This window comes from Cannabis sativa, chromosome 1, assembly GCF_029168945.1.
Source record: "Cannabis sativa cultivar Pink pepper isolate KNU-18-1 chromosome 1, ASM2916894v1, whole genome shotgun sequence".
In the NCBI taxonomy this organism is placed as follows: Eukaryota; Viridiplantae; Streptophyta; class Magnoliopsida; order Rosales; family Cannabaceae; genus Cannabis; species Cannabis sativa.
In genome coordinates this window covers 4,099,314-4,119,279 of record NC_083601.1, presented here as the reverse complement: position 1 = coordinate 4,119,279, position 19,966 = coordinate 4,099,314, and the positions used below count along the sequence as shown (strand labels likewise).

Below are 19,966 nucleotides of genomic sequence, written 5' to 3'. Positions count from 1 at the left end.
AGCACTATATATTTATTAGAAGGTTCATATCATTTTAAAATTGTAATAATCTATCTAATAACTCAACATTATATATTTTCACTAATTTTAATAAATAAAATTTTGATAATATAAATTTATAAACAAAACATTCATTCTTCCATTTAAATTTTTTTTAAATATAAAATATGTTGGGGTTGTAGTATTCTTGGGGCGTTTCTGGCTCTATCGCATGAGTTTGATTACTGTTCGTGTTCTATTTATTTTTATAGTATTATGTTTGTTGTTTTTACTTTCAATAATTGTGCTATGGTTAGTGTAGTAGAGTTTGTTTCATTTACAGTAGGAGATTTTAGCCTTGTAAATTGGTGGATCGGTGGTGCTACATCGATTAGCTGCTCATGTCACTTTTGCATGGCCGGCATGACTCCCTCTTTCTGTAGTCATGTCTAAGAGATCTCCAATTGTTATTAGCCCTATATCTTGGGATTCAATCTTTCATTAGGATCGTCATTTACATAGTTGGTTGTTTTATTTTCTTCTATTAATTCTTGTTTTAATAATAGAGTTATCATCACCCAATTTTTTTAGAAGATTTTGACTGAAAGTTATTGATAAAATTGATTCGTCACTGGTTCATTTAGGTGGCAAACTTAGTATTCTTTACACTCTTATAATACTTTATATGGCATCTCAGTATTATTTTCACTGAAGATGTTGGCAGTATTTTTTTTCTTCTTATCATTGTTAACAACTTGGTTGGCATATTATTGTTAATTTCGCTAATTTTGTTCGATTTGACTATTAATGAATATTTTCTATTTTCCTTTCAAAACAATATAGTGAAATTTGAGTTAAATATTTTAAGGGCTCATTTGGTACGTTGTATAAGAGTTGTATTGTTATTACCCAATGTATGTGGTATTATTTAATACATAACAAATAGTTCGTATTAGATTGTATTATAATATTTACAAAGAATTTGGGTTAACTTCAATCTTTGACCCGGACCCAAAACCCAGTCCCGAACCCAGACTCGGACCCAAACCTGGACCCGAGACCAGACCCGGACCCAAGCGACGGGACCCTGGACCCAAACCTAGACCCGAATTCGGACTTGGGATTCGAACTTGGACTCGAGACCTAGACCTGGATCTGGACCCAGACCTGGACTCAGGATCTGGACCCAAACATGGACCTAGATCCGGACCCGAACCTGGACTTGAACTCCACACTCGGACCCTGACCTGGGACCCAGACCCAGAGCCAAGACTTGGACCTAGACTTGGGATCAGGACTAGGACTCGGGACCTGGACCCGAACTCGAACTCGAACATGGGATCCAGACCTAAACTCGAGACCCAGACCTAGGATCCGACCTGTAGTCGGTGTTGGGGTCGAGATTATTGAAAACATATTATAACTTTACATAATTTATTAATACAAGTCAATACCAAATATTGGATTGTATGAAATAATAGTAATACAATACAATATAATACAATATAATACGACGTACTAAACGAGCCATAAGAGATAAAATTAGACACGTCTTTGCTAATAAAAACAAAAATAGTGTCCATCTAGGACCATCCTGTCAAAATTTTCCTAATATATAGTTCAGAATCTGATCTTTTTTCTTTATATCTAAACCCATTTCATTTGGTTCTGCTCTCAATCCTTGAGTATGTTAGTGGAAGAAGTGAGACTCTTATTAAAGTGGATTGGGTCAGCATCAAAATGAAGAGCATCTCTTTCTCTCATATGGAGGTGATATAAAAAGTTTACAAAAGTAGGTAGGGTGTGCCCATGCATTTTACTAGGGTAAAATATGCAACTTTGTAGAAAAGGTCTTTTGTGCGGTGAATATAAAGTAAGGGATGACACAAAATGGGCCCCCATAACAGAAGGTTGTGTTAGGCCCACTTTCACAAAACTAAATTTAAAACACTTATTATTGTTATTATTATTATTTTCCTTTGCACAAAAATATAAAAAAGAAAACTTCTTATTCCAACTAGATTAGTTTTCTAATATTAACACTTTTAGTATGTTATAATAATGAAGGTCAATGAGTTTCAAGCTAATCGAATGGTGACATTCATTACTTACATCCCCAGAAACAAGCACAAAAATGACAATTCTCCATTCTTTTATATACTATTCAGACAAATAATCATGTAAAAAAGCTCAATCATGACAAGGAATCCTTTTTTATTATTTTTATTGTTTGATGGCCCGATTATAATTATGAATATTTAAGATCATGTTAGCTATTTTTTCTGGTAAAGAGTTAAAGTGTGGGGTTACTTTATACTGTTTTAGCATAATTGGTCCATGGCCCTAGTTTTGTCTAGTGCTTTCAAAATGCCTTTTGTATCTTCTTTGCTGGAAATTCCCTATTCAAGTAAAGATTTTTTTTTTCTCAAATGAACATGTCACATTATGATTTCATGACATCATAGTCTTCCTCTGGTGCTTGATTTTTTTTTAATGCTAATTATCATGTTTACAACTAATTTGACTCTCTTAAGTTGGAAAAAAAAAACAGAGGTTAGTGCTCTGAGTTGGCAACATTCAAGATAAATCACTAGGTGCATTTTCATTGTTAGTTTACTAGCAAAGAAAAAACCAACAGTAATTTTGGATATAAAATTAAAATGCAAGAACAAGACATGTTGTCCCACTAATTTATTAGAATTTATTTTAAACTACAGCCCAAACGTACCAGCTTGGCAACGACATCTTAAATTGGTTTTCAAATGAAATAATTAACCAAACGACATTGTAGATGTATAGCCACAAAATGGGCTAGAAACCATTAAAGAATGTTCTATAAATGGTATTTTTGAGTTTTGTGTAAATTTGCCATGTTTTCTCCTGGAAAAATAAATAAATAAATTGAAAGCAAAATCTAGCTCAACATGGTGGATTTGTTTCTTTGCTCAAATTTGATTCAAAAGAACATTCATTTTATTGTATATGTAGTCTCTTTCAAAGTGAGTAATTATGAAGCTTGAAAGTTAGAGCTCTTCAATAAGTTGGCTTTAGTATTATGGTCCCTCCAGTCCAGTGGTGATATGTATATATATATATAGTCCTTTCAAAGTGCATGACTAGCCAGATTTAGATGTTTTTGAAGGACACAGCTGTAGTTGGTGAAAATGATTGGTGGGTGCCCGGAATAAATTGGTTGCACCATTTTATTATGTAATGATGTATCTTCGTTCTGTTAATGGGACTTTTGCAGTGGAGTTGCGATGGACTAATTCACTGGCCCTTACCCAAATTTAGTAAAGAATAAAAGTTTAAAACAAAAGGAAATAAGTGAGAATATGATTGGACAAACATTATCACATTTAATGATGTTTTAATTTGAGAGTGAATTGATTATTTTGTTTCGTGCTTGAAGAAGAAGATGAGATTATGTGAAATCCTTTTAAAAAAAAAGCCATGAGAATTTGATTTTTGTTCCAAATTCCAATCTGCTACTTTTATTTTATTTCATAAGCACTCTCAGTTTCTCTATTTTATCTTATAAAATATAACACTAAAATTTTACTTCACTAAAAAATTTTCAAATTTTAATATATTTTATTTATTTAAATATAGAACATTAATATTTAAACATATCACCATATAAAAAAACTTTCAAATAATTAATAAAATATATTTAAATTTAAAACAATGAATAATATTCTTTAAATATAAAGTATGAATAATAATTTTTTGAGAAAATTTAAAATAAAAATGAAATTAAGAGAATGTTAGTATATTTTTAGTTTAAGTTTTTTTTTTTAATTTTTTTTTTAAATTATTATTCATACTTTATATTTATAGAATTATATTTATTGTTTTAAATTTAAAAAAAGTTTAGTTTTTTTAAATATTTTAAAGAAAATATATTTAATGCTGTTAGAATTTTCTCTTATTTTTTTTTTTTTAAAAATATAGTAATCTTTTCACTTTACATGTGCATTTTTACATGAAAAAATATAATATTTAAGATAATTGACTATAATTATGCTGGGTTTAGAATTGAGCATATTGATCTTGGCTATTTTTTTTTTTTTTTTTTTTTTTTTACGGTTGGGAAAAATTTGGTAGAGAATAAACCTTGTTGGTGAAATATTTTACGATGCATAATGTAAACCAACAATTTAAGCTCTTTGAACTGCATATCCATATATTCTCCACCCCTATCAGTTTGTAAGATCTTTAAAGTTTTACTTAATTGGTTTTGAGCCAATGCAAGAAATTCCCAAAACTTCTCAAATGTTTCTGATTTCTTATGCATAAGGTAAATATGACCATATCTATAGTAATCGCCGATGAAAGTGACAAAGTACTCATAACCACCTCTAGTTTTGACATTCAGTGGTCCACAAAGATCTGAATGCACTATTCCTAGTGGTTCTTTAGCACGCTCTCCTTTTATAGAGAAATAATATTTTGTCATTTTGTTTTCTGGGCAAGATTTAGAAACTTGTAATTCACCTAAGGTGATATTTACCACCTTTGGTTAACCTACAAAGTTTATCATAGACTATATGACCAAGATATAAGTGTCATAGATAATATATGTTTCGTCTTCATTATCGATCTTTTGCTCTTTGTGGTTTCTATGTTTAGCTATCTTAAACAGTTCATTATTAAGCGTAAATGGTTCAATCTGGTCTAAGAACATAAAGTTATTATTCCATAGTAGCAACACAAATTTAAAGATCATTACGAGAAACATATATGTAGGGGAATTTATATTTTTATTATTATTTTAAAGTATAAGTTTGTAAAAATATATATTTTTTTTAAAAAATTATTTCATAGAATTTGTTTTGTCATTATTTTAATTTTTATTGCATTTTCCCATAAAATAATTCATTTTTTTATTTAAAAAAAAACTATACTTTTGATGATATAGTATAAAATCCATAAAATTTGCAATTTCTTCTAATATCTATCTATTTTCATTAGTGTAATTGACATGTCCCACATATTGTATTTTGGGCCAACCCTAACACACTTGAAGCCCAAGGAAATATGGGATCATGGAGCCTATAATTTTTTTTTTTTTTTTATGTAATATATATATCTTTATATATATATATATATATATATACTAGAAGAGAGTTACGTGGTGAGCCACGTAAATATTAATTTTATTTTAAGTTCTAGGGGTTTTTGTTTAAGAATTTAGTGACTAATTGTAAATTATGTTATAAACGATATGTTTTATAAAACTAATTGTTAAGAATGTCATAATTGTGTGTATAAACCTATAATATACACATTGTTATTCAAATGTTTTATGTTATAAACGATTTTTTTTATATAGAGTTTAAATTTTATATTGATGATTCTAATTTAGGGTGGGTATTGGTATAGTTTTTTTAATTTAAAAAAAGATTGTTTAATTTTTTGGGTTAAAAAAAAATCGTGTAAGCGTAATCTGTTAAGCTAATCGTGTAACAATATTAATATTTGTTAATTTTTTATTTATTTGTTAACGTTTAACTAATAAAAAAAATATCAAACATTGGAGATATACGGTTTGTTATGTTAGAGACATGTGTGGCTAGGATAATTTTTTTAAATTTAAAAAAAGATGGTTTAATTTTTTGGTTTAATTATTTATATATTTTTCAAAGTTAACGGGAGATCAAACTTATCGTTAAATTTAATAGAATATTCTTTTATTTTTAAAGTATATTCTGTTAAACCAAGAAATGCCGTTAGATAGGCACTTTTAATATATAAAGATATATACATATTTGTATACCATATAATGTACATACAAAAATATCATTTAAAAAAAAAGGTCTTCTATTTAGTTGAGGTCCTAAGCTTTATGGTTTCACCATACGACACTAATTATATTCTAAATTAAAATGTATAAGAGTTCTCTCTAAAAAATGTATAAGAGTTGATAAATTTCATTAATAACAATATGCCACATATTCTTTTCTTTTCTTTTTTTTTTTTTTTTTAAGAAAAAAATGTGAATTCAAAGCTACCACAAAAGTAAAACTCATTTTTAAAGACCATTCCATATTTTCGGCCTTATTAGATTTAGAATTTGGGCTAAGTTCACGACTTTCATTCTTGGGGTAAGTTGAAAATACCCCTTTTAGTAATCAATTAATCAAATTTACCTCTAATTTTATATTTATTTGAAACATACCTCTTTTTATATGTATTGTACTCAAAATACCCTGACATAAGTATCTTGAAGTGACATGGGCAAAATTGGTAAAAAGAGGTAAAAATGATAGACTTTAAAAAAGAAGGTAAAAATAAAAGAGGACTATATAAAAAGAGTATAGAGTGTAATTTCCTCTTCATCTTCATTTCTTTTGGTTCTTACTTTTATTTAAGGGATAATTTAAAAAAAAAAAATACAAAAACAACAAAAAGTTACAAAAATACAGTTATATGGAATTTTAAATATTTTTACGATTTTTACGATTTTATTTATAAAAAAACCCGGTCTTGTTTTGATTTGTTTTTATGCTATACTTTTGTTATTTTGCTGTTAATTTTTTGTTATTTTTTATTATTGTTTGGATGTTATTTTCCTATAGTTTTCTTGCTTCTTCGTATTGTTTTGATAGAACATCATAAAAGTATATATAAACATAAAAAAAATTGAACGTAAAAATCTTACATTAAATAGTGCTTCATCTAATTATCCCTTTATTTAATTGAAATAGTAGCAAGAGACTTGATTCCAATTTTATTTGCAAAACTAACCAAATATTTTATGGACAATAACATGATATGTTGCCAAAATTTAGTCAGAGTAAAACATAGTAAGTTATCACACTTCAATTTGTAACTACTATGGTAACCAAAATAATTTAAAAGGCAACCAATACAAAAATACTAGAAATTTTGAGAACTAAGATCCATTGGTACAACTTACAAGTTGAGAAATAATATATTTGGTACTTGATCAAGATTGAGAAAGGAAAAAAAAAAGTGTAAAAATTATTATGTGTGATTTGAATTAGTGGAGGGGCTAGGGTGAGAGTTGGCGTTTGCAGTGGCATCTTGGTCAAGAGTATCTTCAACTCCAAGTTGAACAATACTACTACTACTGGGACTGCCTCGGATAGTAAAACTAGAAGGCTCTGATTCTTGATGTGGCCTCTTTTTAAAGGTATGAGAAGACAAGTCTTTTTGGTCAAATATTCTAAACATTAGACGTATTCTTTTCCAAATTGAAGACCAAGAAACATCATCATCATGATGAGGTTGTGTAGAGCTCAATATCACGTGCCTTTGACTATAGACAAACATTGCACCATGTATTGCAAGAGCTGCTAATGAAGAAACTCCAGCTATAAGGAATAGTCCCCAAAAGCTTTCAAGCCCGAGACTACTTGGTTTTGAAGAAAGGGCTTGTACGCTATATGGGTCTGGACAATTGTTGGTTTGTGACTCAAACCATTTTTTTTCAATCTTTTTAAGAGTATCTCCTTCTGTTATATTTAGTATTGCCTTTGAAACATCTGGGATTAGAGGAGACCCTCTTGGAAAGACCTGATAATTATTGTGTTACAATTAACATGTTTTAATATTATGAAGTAATTATTAATTAATAAATATTAGAGAAAAGAGAGAGAAAAGAAAGCTTACAAAGCCAAAACCGTCTGTTTTTATTGTTGGACCGACCATGGTGTATTTGGAGCAATATTCTCTAAGAAAAAGCTTCATGTAAGGAATTTCATCGAATGCAGCTGCAATACCTTGGTCACGTGATGATGAGGTTGTGTGTTTTGAAAATGCTTCGTCTAGTTCTTTTTTAGACTTATAAACCTTAAGTTGAGACTCGTGAAATCCTAGCTTCTTTAAGATTCCATAAACAAAAGAGGCTTCTAGGTAACCAACGTTGTCTTTGTTCTGTAGTAGTTGGGTAACGCTTGTAACGGTTGGTTGGAGTTGTTGGACCGTTAGAAATGATGTTAGACTTGCAGTGTAACTTTGAGTCAGAATCAGTACCACAAACACCCATATGATTATTACGAACCTTGCCATGTTGCTAATCACTCTCTCCCCTGTTAATTAATAATAAATAGTTACTCCATTGTTTGTCACATATGTATGGGAAAATTCTCAAGTGGTACGTTGAAAACAAGGTTAAAGCAAAAAAGAGAAATGGATACTTACTATGTGCAAAGACCATGGTTGAGAAGGAGAACCAGAAACTGGTGCCAATTTGGTGCAAAGGGGGGCCTCGAAAATCCTCGTTTATTCGGTGTTCAAGAGCCCAAACCACAAACCCAATGAATACGAAAAAGCTAGCACTTGCTACCCAAAGATCCAAAGTCAAAGGCTTCAAAAAAACCCAAGCATTCTTGCTCCTTTGGTCTTTGACTGGCACTATCATTTGCACCCCTGATTCTGTATATGGCAACGTGAAATCAACGTATAATGACCTGTTTGCTCTGATCGTTATGTCTCCCACCACAGCATCAAAATTCTAACCATATTAAAAGAAGAAAAAATGATAGTTAAAAATAAACTCATAAAATGTAAATGGGGAAATTACTTGAATTATATATAACGTACCCCAAGATAAACTTGATAAACCAAATCATCATAAGTTCCCCTAGAAGAATTCACAAATGGAATGAACTCGTAATCAATCTTGTAGGGTAAGATTTCCATTACGGCTTTAAATATCTCTATGCAAAATCCAGTGACATTACTTTTGTCACTGCTAAGATTATAATATGAGACATTAACGAATTCTTTGAAACCATTTCTCAATGGGACACCCACTTTTAATTTTGTCTTGTTTTTTGGAATATCCCATCCTTTGGGAATATTTAATTTTGATCCCCCAGGCCACATAATCGGATCTAAATTGTCCTTGAAAGTGTTGTATGTCGTGCTTGCTGTTGTTGTGTTCAATAATGTCAAATTCCTTAATAGGCCATGTTTATGGTTCCAAAATCCAATCCCATTTTCTCCACTACCGTTCACAACATTGATGATTTGGTATGTTGAAGACTGCAATTGCCCATTAGCAAGACTGAAATTCCCTGCAAGCCCTTCAAATCTTATGCTTAATAAGGCTTCACGAAGTTCAGAACCACTCAAAGATACCCCAAATGAGTCAAGATCCGTTGATGAAGCATTTTTGTTCTTATTGTGGAAGCCTAATGTTCCATTATGATGGTTCCCAAAAACGTCTTCTACTGCCATGGCTAGAGCCTTAGCAGCATCATAAGCCCATAATCCAAAAACATTCAAATCTTCGTTTTTAAATTCAATTTTCCACCTTTTTCTAAAATCTGTAACCCCTTTTGACTCAGGAACATAAGTCTTTATTCCCAATACTCCATTCATAGAATAAACCACAGAAGGCGCCATGGTACCAATTAAATTAGTCATGGTATTTGTCATAATCCAAACATAGCCTTCTTTGAACATTCCAATCTCTTCGGCTTTAGTGAAAATGTTGGCTCCAAACGACATGTCGTTTGTATGAACAATAAACACTCTAGTTTCCATATTCATCAACTTGTGAAGCTCTTCAGCAATTTGGTCAACGGTCGGTGAAAGAGGAATAACACTTCTGTAAGGGACACGAGCGTTGACTTCTAACAAGGCATCGGTCAAAATGGGGATTAGCCCTTCTCCATATTCGTCGTTTGAGTAAATTGGCACCACTTGTTTCCATCCAAAGGCTTCAACTAGGGCACTTATGGCTTTTACTTGGGACACTTGGTTTTCAGTGGCTCGAAAAAAATAAGAGCTTCGGCTCAGAGTTGGACTCGAAGCTGAATATGATATTATGGGGACTTGAGCTTGTTCTCCAAGTTCAACTACAAAGTTGGCCTCACTTGATGTTTCTGGGCCTATAATGGCTTGGACTTGTACGTTTTTTATAAGATCAGCAGCTGTGTTTCAAACCGAAAAAATAAATAATTATATATATCCATAAATCAATTTTACATCACTTATAGCATGGAAAATTGTTGAAATTAATATTTTGAAAAATTTATCATATATAAAAGAAAGAGTATTCTTATTACACACCCGTATTATCTACCTTTTATAGGTGACGACTCTATAATTGGTTATCAATAATTCTTAAACTATTTTGTTAAATTATATGAGATCCGATAATTAATTATATATAAATACTAATAGTAGCTTTCACCAAGAAAATCAACAATTGACAACTATTAATTAAAGATTTATTATTTATGCGACTGCATTAATTCTGTATTTTGATCTTAATAACCTTCATTTTTGTAATGTAGCAACAACTATATCATCTATGCGGGAAATAAATAGCAATGTTTATGTCCTTATTCGAGTAATGCCAATTTAAAATCTACACATTAATTCATTTTCAATAGTACTTCGAAATAATAAGGTATTTCTTCAAACTATAGCTGGGGACTATTTATTGAATGCATATTATATATAATATGGGTAACTATTCAATGGTTACATTTTTATTGTAACCATATGGTTACATTTTTCTTTAACCTGTAATAGCAGGTTACCAATAGATAAACTTTCCTTTTTTAGATTTAATTAATTATAATTAACTATTTTCTAAAAATAATTAATTAAGTAGACATTCCTTTTTTAGAATTATTTAATTATAATTAACTATTTTCTTAAAATAATTAATTAAATATTTAATAAGACCTCTTTTAGCAATTAATATTTATATTTAAATCCTTACTTGAATTATTTTAATAATTAAGCCATTTAATTATAATATTTACAATAATTTTTTTTTTTACAAAAATTAAACTTCTTTTGACACAAATTAAAATTCTCTTCTTATAATAAATTTTTAAATAATTAATTATTTTTAAATTTTATTTAATTATTTTGTTACAATTATATGAACTAAGTATGAGGCCTCAAGCTAATCAATCGATAACAAGTGCGGCCATTTTTTTTTCTAAAAAATCCCTCAACTTATTTCATTTTTTACTTTTTAAATATTTAAATAAAAAAATTAAATAATTAAGTGTAATAATTTAAAATTAAGATTACAAGAATAATAAAATTTAAATTATGAAATTATATGTGTATAATTTTAAATTATAAAAAGTTTTGCTATAAAATTGTAAATAATTTAAGTATAAAAAAATAAATTGCTAAAAGATCCTTATATAGTAATAAATTGCAAAAAATTAATTAATAATTATAAATAATTTAATTTTAAAATATAATTAATCTTAATTAAAGTTTTATAAGGAAATAAATGATTAAGTTACTTTCAGGTTACAAGTTATTTATAATTTATTTTTATTTAATTTCTAAATTAATCACAACTATTTAATAGTAATCCAATGGCTTAAAAAAATATGACCATAATAATTACAATAAAAATGTAACCATTAAAACCTCTTTCTTAGTCACCCATATAATATATATACACTGGACCACAAACTATATATACTGGACCACAAACTATTATAAAGACGGAAATAGAACCTTTCAAAAACGGTGACTTTGAAATAGACCAGAAGAGTAGCAACTTAATTAATTGAATGCAGCAAATACATACAGGACTTTTTCATAAACTATATTCTTTGTTTGGATTTTGGAAAGAGCTCGGAATTTTCATTTTGTTTCAGTACTTACTAGCCGTCAAAGATTTTCATTTGATTAATTAATTCTAGAATAATTAATAATTAAAATTTGAGAATTAAACTAATGAGAATATATATATTGTATGTATGCACCTGCAGCAGCGGCAGCAACGACATCGGAATTGGAGTCTGTAGTATGAAGCACCAGCCTGGTGGTATAATGAGGATGATGATGATGAGTTTGAGTTTGGTACAAGTCAGAGAGAGCTATTTTGATGCATTTCAGCCCCATCCTTCCCGCCCTTCTCTTACCGTCCACAACCACCCCCACTTTTACTCTCACAACAACCTTATTATTTGAGTTTTCCGACATCGCCAAATTTGATGACAAGATAATTATTACACAAACAACGAATACCATAATCCCAACAACGTCGTTCATACATTTCTTCATCATTAATTATTTGTACAATTCTTACATATTGCAGAGACAAAGTAATAATATGAAATAATAAGTGTTAGAAAAAAGTTAATAAATCAACGTATGAGAAGAAGCTTCAGAGAAATTTCATATGGAAGAGAAATAATCCTACTAGCCAGCTACTACTATATAATTAATATATATTAATTGACCCCACCCAATTCACAAGTCAAGTGTTGAGGTTCAACCTTTTTATTCGAAAATTATAGCGACCACACATACACTTGGATGTTAAGTAATTAAGTTCAATTTATATATATGAGAAGAAGATACGATGACGCATACGTGTGTAGAAATAAGACAATCAATATATACCGTATAATTTATTTGATTAAATAATTATAGCGACCTCACTTACACTTGGACTTAAGGTTTTGTTTTCGGTTGATAATAATGAAAGAGGAAATAGAAAAATAAAATATATATATATAGTAGGTAATTGTTACGTGTCAAGCCACATAGTGTTAGTTTTATTTAATATTTTAGTTTTTTATTTTAATTAATAATTAAAATAATATAATTATTTGAATGATTTGTTTTATAAAAATAAAATATGTGTCAGTATATTTAGTAAGTAAAATATAGTTGTGTTATAATAATGTATGTTATTAATAGTAAAATGTACATTAATCTTCTAATTGAAAAAAGTTCTATTATCTCATTTCATATCTAATAATAGCTACACAACTATATATTTATAGACTTTCATTATTGCAAATTACTAATAAGCACCAATAATATTTTTATATTCTAATATTTTTCAACCTTCTCCTCTTGGTGGTAAAATTAAAAATAAAACTAAAAATAAGCACAAACATATAAGGTAAATACTAATTACAGCCCATTTCATCTTTTTTTTTTTATTATTTTTTTTAAGCCCAAGCCCAAAAATCTCTAAGCCAACACAATCAATCTTCTTTTATATTATCTTTTCTAGATATTTTATCTATATTTTTCTTTTTTAAAAAATAAATAAAAAAATTATTAATATTCTCCCAAGATAGGTTTGTTAGAGAGATATGTGGCTAAGATGATTTTTTTAATTTAAAAAGAGATTATTAATATTTAAAAGATTGTTTTTTTTTTTTTTTTTTTTTTTTTGAAGGAATATTTAAAAGATTGTTTATTTAAAAGATTGTTTAATTTTTTGGGTTTAATTATTGAGTTTATTTTTTAACGGGAGATCAAACCTAATCGTTAAATTTAACAGAATATTCTTTTATTTTTAAGTATATTCTGTTAAACCAAGAATGTTAAACCAAAAAATGCCGTTAGATAGGCACTTTTAATATATAAAGATATATATATATAAAAAAAATTTATGTTTTCTAAGCTAGTCCAAAGTTGATGAAATAAAAGTAAAGCGCTTATCTACCGTTTAAACTGGCTGCACAATACCAATTGCCAATTGATAATGTGGAAACGGACGCCTTAAGAGTATCTTTTGCTTTGAACTCTTTTCAAAGAAACTTATCTTGTTTTAGTGATCTTATTGATGATGCACGTTGTCTTTTATCCTCTTTTCCTGGAGTTACTATTGCTCATGCTCGTAGGCAAGCTAATAAGACTTCCCATGGTCTTGTTAAGTACGCTTTAGAGTTGGATGAATATGTTTCTTGGATAGGAGAAATACCTTATCCTATTTTCTCTATTATTGTAAATAACAGTTATTTTATAATAATATGAAAATTTTCAAAAAAAAAAAAAATTGTGTGTACTACGTAATCATAGTATAATATCTTAATGGGTATTACTCTTCAGTGACGGACTCAAGATTTTTACTTTGTGGGGGCTTATTTATCATTAAAAAATATTTATACTTATATTATAATCACTTTTACAAAATTTATTTAATTTTATGGGGAATTTTTTATTATTTTAGTCTATAATTATCAAATTAAAAGAATTACAGTTAATTTTTTAAAAGACAATATTTATGTTAGTGGGGGCTATAGTCCCCACATTGATAGTAGTGGGTCCATCCCTGTTACTCATGAATTATGAATGGATAGTATTAATTAAAAAAATTGAATTTTTATGCTTAATTTTATTTCTAATTAGAAAAAAAAAATATTTATACCAAATATTGGCTTTTCTAAAAAACTTTACATTTATACTTTGACAAGAAAATTTTTATATTTATAATTTTCTTATCTAATTTTTTTCTTTTTTACTATTTTTACTTATTAAAGCTTTAAAAAAGTTTTTTTTTCTCTTCTTTATATTTTTTTAGTCATTGACTGGCTTTTTTTTTAAGTGAGTTTGCTGGTATTTTTTTATTATTCTTTCATTCTTTCTATTCTCTATTTATTTTTCTTTTTTATTTTTTTTTCCATTCTCTCTCTCTTTTTTTTTTCTCAAAATGTATATTTTTATATCTCGTTTTTTTTAACTCTTTTATTGTAATATCCCAGAAAATAAATAATATTTAATTGGACATATTTTATTAAATATGTAATTACTTGGAAAATGAAGTAGGATTATGATCTTACTTAGATGAATTGTTGAGAAATTATTTAATGAAATACGTTATTTTGGGCCCGGTAATTGTGGAAATTTAGCTATGTGGTTAGCAATGTCACGACATTAAATGAAAGAATTATTTTAAGAATATCCCGGATTAAGTTAGAATTTTATTAGAATGTCGGATTGGGGAATTAGTAAAAATTACCAAAATGCCCCTAGGGTTTTTTTTTTTAAAAAAATTATGTGAGAGGGGTAGATTAGCAAATTCAATGGAACCTTTTTATTTTGACTTTTCTTTCATTTTTTTAAGCTGCCTATTAATAAAAAAAAAAGAAAACCCTTATTTAAGAGCTTCCTTCCAAGGCAAGAAACCATCTTTTTCAAAAAAAAAACACACAACACCAAGCTTCTCTTCTTCTTCTCCTTCTGCCGATCCTTGAAGCAGCTGGAACCAGGGGAAAACTCATTTCTTTTTCTTCAATTTCTTGAGCTAATCCTAACCCTAGAAGCTAGCTAAGTGGAGGTAAGATTTTCTACTCTTCTCTTGATTGGTTTTTATGAGTTTAGTTTAGGTTTTGGTGAAGGTTTTCATTTAATCCAGAGCTGGGGTATAAACCGAGGTTAGGGTAGGTTCTTAGGGTTGATTTGAAACTTGTTTGAATGAAGATTAAGTGAGATTAATGGCTGTTTAGTTTGAATGCATTTGATTAAGCAATTTGAGCTTGATTTTCATGTGAGATGGTGATTTTGAGTTAAGTGGTGAATTGAGATTGAATGATGTGTTGAATATGTTGTATTTGGTATATTGAACTGTTCTGGAAATTCAATTTAGGTCTGAATTGGTTTTGGTTCGAGCTGAGGGAGAAAAACCAGAGTTTTTCTGGTCTGACAGCAACCGGTCGACCGGTTGGTTCTGCTGTATCAGAACCGGTCGACCGGTTACAGCAGGGGAAAAATTCTCGGGTTTTTCTCTGAACCGTGTTAGCTCGGGGTTGAACCTAGTACCTGCCTTTGAATAATTTTGAGTTATTTGAATTATTATATAGATGGTGAAGGCTAAGTCTAGTCGGTTTTAAATTAGGGTTTTAATCCGGAATATTATGTTAAGGTATTTATTGTGTTTCAATTGTCGTGACATAGGACCGGGATTGCCTAGCTTGTTTTTCCACCCAGGTCGGCCATATTCTTGACTCCTGAATTAAGGTAAGAAAAGTGGTAAGCACCGTATGTGGTTAAAAATCGATGAATGAATGGAGGTGACCTAAATTATTATTATGATGTTGATTAAAGCTTATTAAGCCTAGGTTATTACCTAGGGTTGGAAACGGTTATTACCGTTATGAGTAATTACTCTTGAAACCGCGGTTAGGTTTCTTACTTATCGTTTGCTTTATCGGGCAACGATAGTGACATATTCAGCTCGTATGTAACGAGTGGTAAAATGTGGTACTTTATTAAGTACCAGGAATGTGAGATGTTTAAGGGAATGCTTTTATTATCAAATAGTGAGTAAGCATAATGGCATGAGATTAAGTTGTTAATCATTTTCTTTCAATTATTGTTTTGATCACTTTCTTGCTGAGTCTCTGTGACTCACTGGTGCTTTATGGTGCAGGTAAAGGAAAGGCTAAAGTCGAGCAACCATGAGTTTATGGTCGCAGCAGCAATGTACATACCAGCCGTAGGCAGCCCAGTTTACAGGATGCTCTATTTTGATTGTATTTTGGAAAATATAAAGCTGATGTTGTAAAATACTTTGAAACCAGTTTGTAAATATTTTGAAAACAGGGGGACCCCATAAATCATGTTACTTATCTTTTGTTAAACAATTTAAAGGTTGAGTTTTAACTATCAAAAATTTAATTACCCACACTTTTAGTATAATTACATCTTATATAATTATTGGTATTTTAAATAAAGTACACACACGTGGCGTCCCTGTTGGACAGGGCGTTACATTTACACTCTCTCACAAATTTATGTTTCAATGCTTTGAAAGTATGTGTCAGATTCATCTCATATTATGAGTTACGAAGCTTTGAAACTTCAACACTACAACAATTTTGATAATTAGGGGCGGACCTATTACCGGCGGGGAAGGTCCGCCCCTAATAATAAGGTTATTACCGGCAGATTTAGGGGGTCCGCCGGTATTAGTGTTTATTTTTTTAAAAAAATTAAAAATATAATTAAAAAATATTAATACCGGCAGGGTACCAGTATTAGCGGCGGACAACCCCCGTCGGTATTTACGAGACACCATTAATGCGGGAAAATACACGCCCATTAATTCAAATTAGAATTAGCGACGGATCAATACCGGCGGGGATCCGCCGCTAATTCTAATTAAATATTATTTTTTGTATTAATACTGGCGGGGTCCAGTATTAGCGGCGGACCCCCGCCGGTAATGTTTATCTATATAAACACACCCATATATAAACACACCCACTCCCGGTTCCCCCATTTCTTCCCTTTCATTTTTTTCCCAATTTTATTTTTCTCTCATTTTTCTCTCTGAAAACCGAAGCAAACCCCCTCCAAACCGCCTCCCCCAATTTTTTCTCTTTGTTTCTGCCTCCGGCTTCGTCTCCGTCTCCGCCTCCGCCTCCGTCTCCGTTTGAAGTGGTTTAGGTATTTATATTTACCAATATATGTTTTACAGTTTAATTTTTTTGGTTTTGTTTGTTAATGTAAATTTTTATGTTATAATTTCAGAAATTGTAGAAGAGGTTTCAAATTTTTGGCTTGGAGAAGGGATCAGAAAGTTTCATTTGTGTAAAGTATGTTTTTTATTTCTGTAAAATTTGCAGTTAGTATTATAAATCTGAAATGTATTGTATATATAAATATTTTAATTAATATGTGTAAAATATTGTTAGTGTATAAATTAAAAATGTATTAATTTGTTAAATCTGTAATTTTTTCTGAAACAAAAAAAAAAATCTGTAGTGTGTTGTATATATATATACAGTATATAGTATATAGTGTATTCTATATATTATATATTATACAGTAGATAGATAGTATATAGTATATATTTTTATGTACATTTTTATATATAGTATATATATTATTTGTCTTAGTAAATATGTGTAATATATAGATTATTGTTTGAGTTTAATTGTTTATGTGCAATATATAGATTATTGTTTGAGTTTAATTGTTTATTGTTAGGTTATAATTAGCCTATGTTTCGGGTCTTTAAAGTTAGCAATATCTCGTCTATTGGTGTCTTTTGGAGCAGTTTTACGCTTGATTTTCATGATTTCAGGTTCCCGGGGTGTTAAAGTTCGAATTCAGTCAAATGGCGGAAAACTGGGACAAACTTGAAAAAAATTGGAAAATTCGGCTCCAGACGCATCAGTAGTCGCGACCTCCTTTGAGCCAGGTCGCGACCCTTTTTCCTGGTCGCGACCCTGGTCGCGACTTCGAGAATTGGCAGAAACTCGGTTTTTCGAGTTTTGCCTGTAGTCGCGACCAGCTTAAATGCTAGTCGCGACTAGGTACGGAAATCGCAGATTTGACCTAATTTTGATTTTTCTCTCAATTGCAGGCACACCACTCATCCCTATATAAGAAATACGACATTGAAGGTCAAAGAAAGCAAAAAACAGACCTAATAGTTGAGGCAAGTGGAGAGAAAGCTATCTTGAATACCCGGAGCGATATCACCTTCTAGTTCTTTCTTTTACCCTTTGAATTCTCCTTTATGTTTGTTTTTATTTCTGAATTAATCATGGATGTTTTTAGAGTTATTATGAACTAAATTTCCCAATAAGGGAGGATGATGAATGTTGTTTAAGTTTATGCCTAGTTAATAAATAATTGCCATTCCTTCATCTTATGTGTGAATACTATCTAGATTTGTGTTTAATTCCATGTGCAAGCTTGATCACCTTTTACATGTTTAACGATCTCAATTCGAAATCTGAAAAGTGAGAGTTGAGAATGCTAAAATTTGGATAGTCTAGGTTCTGATGTAAAACGAAAGTATTTACATAGCCTCAGTGACGAAAAGATTATTGCTTAATGCTGATTTTGTGTTGATTTAATTAAGAAGTTAATTAGAGAACATATTATCTAGAACCTAAAAGATCTGAAAAGAGTTAGGTTAATTTATAATCTGTCATTCACATTGAGACAAGGATAGCAATTAGGTATTAACATAGGTAGCTTATCAACAGGATTCACCTCCCTAATCTCTCATCTTGATTAATCTTCGTTTATTTTCTCTTTAATTTCTGAGTTATTTACTTTAAAAAATTGCAATCTTATTATTTTACCGACTAGAATCATAAGTATAGTTTAGTAGTACTTAATCCAATTCCCTGTGGTTCGACCTCACTTGCGTGAGATACTACTTGATTGCGTACACTTGCGTATAAACATAATTTTTGCAACAAGTTTTTGGCGCCGTTGCCGGGGAATTGTTTAAAGATTAATATTACACAAATTATACTAACTTCTACTTTGGTATATTTTCTCTTGCTGATTTTTCTAACCTTTTTCTTGCAATATTTTCGTGATCTATTTCAGGAATCATAAGTGTATGCGCCGTCAAGGACAAGCTGTGATATTACCAGTTGATCCCGAAATCGAGAAAACTTGTAGGAGAAACCGAAAGAACAAGAGGCAAGAGGGAGTTTCAAAGAATCGCCGAAACTTCAGAAATCATGGCTGCTAATGCTGCAAACAATGGAGGCAATAACGGTAATAATGGTGGCGCAGTAGAAGATCAAGCTAATGGCCGCAGCTTGAGAGATTACATTCTCCCTACTCTGACGGGAGTGCAGTCGTGTATCAGGCCACCGGCAGTGGATGCAAATAACTTTGAGATCAAACCTGCCATACTTCAAATGGTGCAGTCTTCAGTTCAGTTTGGTGGCCTCCCTTCGGAAGATCCTAACCTGCATCTCTCTAACTTCATGGAACTTTGTGAAACTTTTAAAGTTAATGGAGTTAGTGATGATGCCATTCGACTGAGACTGTTCCCATTCTCTCTTAGAGAACGAGCCAAGAGTTGGCTAAACTCCTTGCCACCCAACTCTATCGCCACCTGGAATGATCTGGCAACGAAATTCTTGTCAAAGTTCTTTCCTCCAGCCAAGTCTGCAAAGATGAGAGGAGAAATCAATAACTTCTGCCAACAAGATAATGAATCTCTCCATGAGGCTTGGGAGAGGTTTAAAGATCTAATCAGAAAGTGCCCTCATCATGGTATAGAGAAGTGGATGCTGGTCCACAACTTTTACAATGGGTTGGTAGGAAACACTAGAACTTTAATAGATGCAGCAGCTGGAGGAGCCTTTATGAGGAAGAGTGCTAATGAGGCTTATGATCTATTGGAGGAGATGGCTCTAAACAATCAGTAGTGGCCAACTGAAAGGAGTCAATCAAAGAAGGTAGCTGGTGTGTTAGAGGTTGATGCCATCACAAAGTTGACAGCACAGGTTGACGCATTGACAAA

At 30.5% G+C, this 19,966-nt stretch overlaps 1 protein-coding gene and 1 non-coding gene across 2 annotated transcripts; both read right to left on the bottom strand.

Annotated features, from left to right (window-relative positions):
- Positions 1–6,851: 6,851 nt before the first annotated feature.
- On the bottom strand, positions 6,852–12,251 carry LOC115704803 (glutamate receptor 2.9). Its single transcript, XM_030632009.2, has 5 exons — positions 11,703–12,251; positions 8,551–9,887; positions 8,149–8,461; positions 7,618–8,036; positions 6,852–7,521 (listed from the first exon to the last, which is right to left on the bottom strand). The coding sequence occupies exons 1-5, from the start codon at positions 12,004–12,006 to the stop codon at positions 6,970–6,972; spliced, it is 2,925 nt and encodes a 974-aa protein (XP_030487869.2). The 5' UTR covers positions 12,007–12,251; the 3' UTR covers positions 6,852–6,969.
- Positions 12,252–19,613: 7,362 nt separating this feature from the next.
- LOC133033764 (small nucleolar RNA R71) lies at positions 19,614–19,720 on the bottom strand. Its single transcript, XR_009685830.1, has one exon. It is a non-coding gene; the product is annotated as a small nucleolar RNA R71 (small nucleolar RNA).
- Positions 19,721–19,966: the final 246 nt, after the last annotated feature.

Excerpts from the sequence above, each read along its gene's own strand:
- LOC115704803 (XM_030632009.2), bottom strand. The coding sequence starts at position 12,006 with ATGATGAAGAAATGTATGAACGACGTTGTTGGGATTATGGTATTCGTT. Across the intron at positions 8,037-8,148 it reads AACCATGGTCTTTGCACATA|GGGAGAGAGTGATTAGCAAC; the intron begins GTAAGTATCCAT and ends ATTAATTAACAG. Across the intron at positions 7,522-7,617 it reads AAACAGACGGTTTTGGCTTT|GTCTTTCCAAGAGGGTCTCC; the intron begins GTAAGCTTTCTT and ends AATAATTATCAG.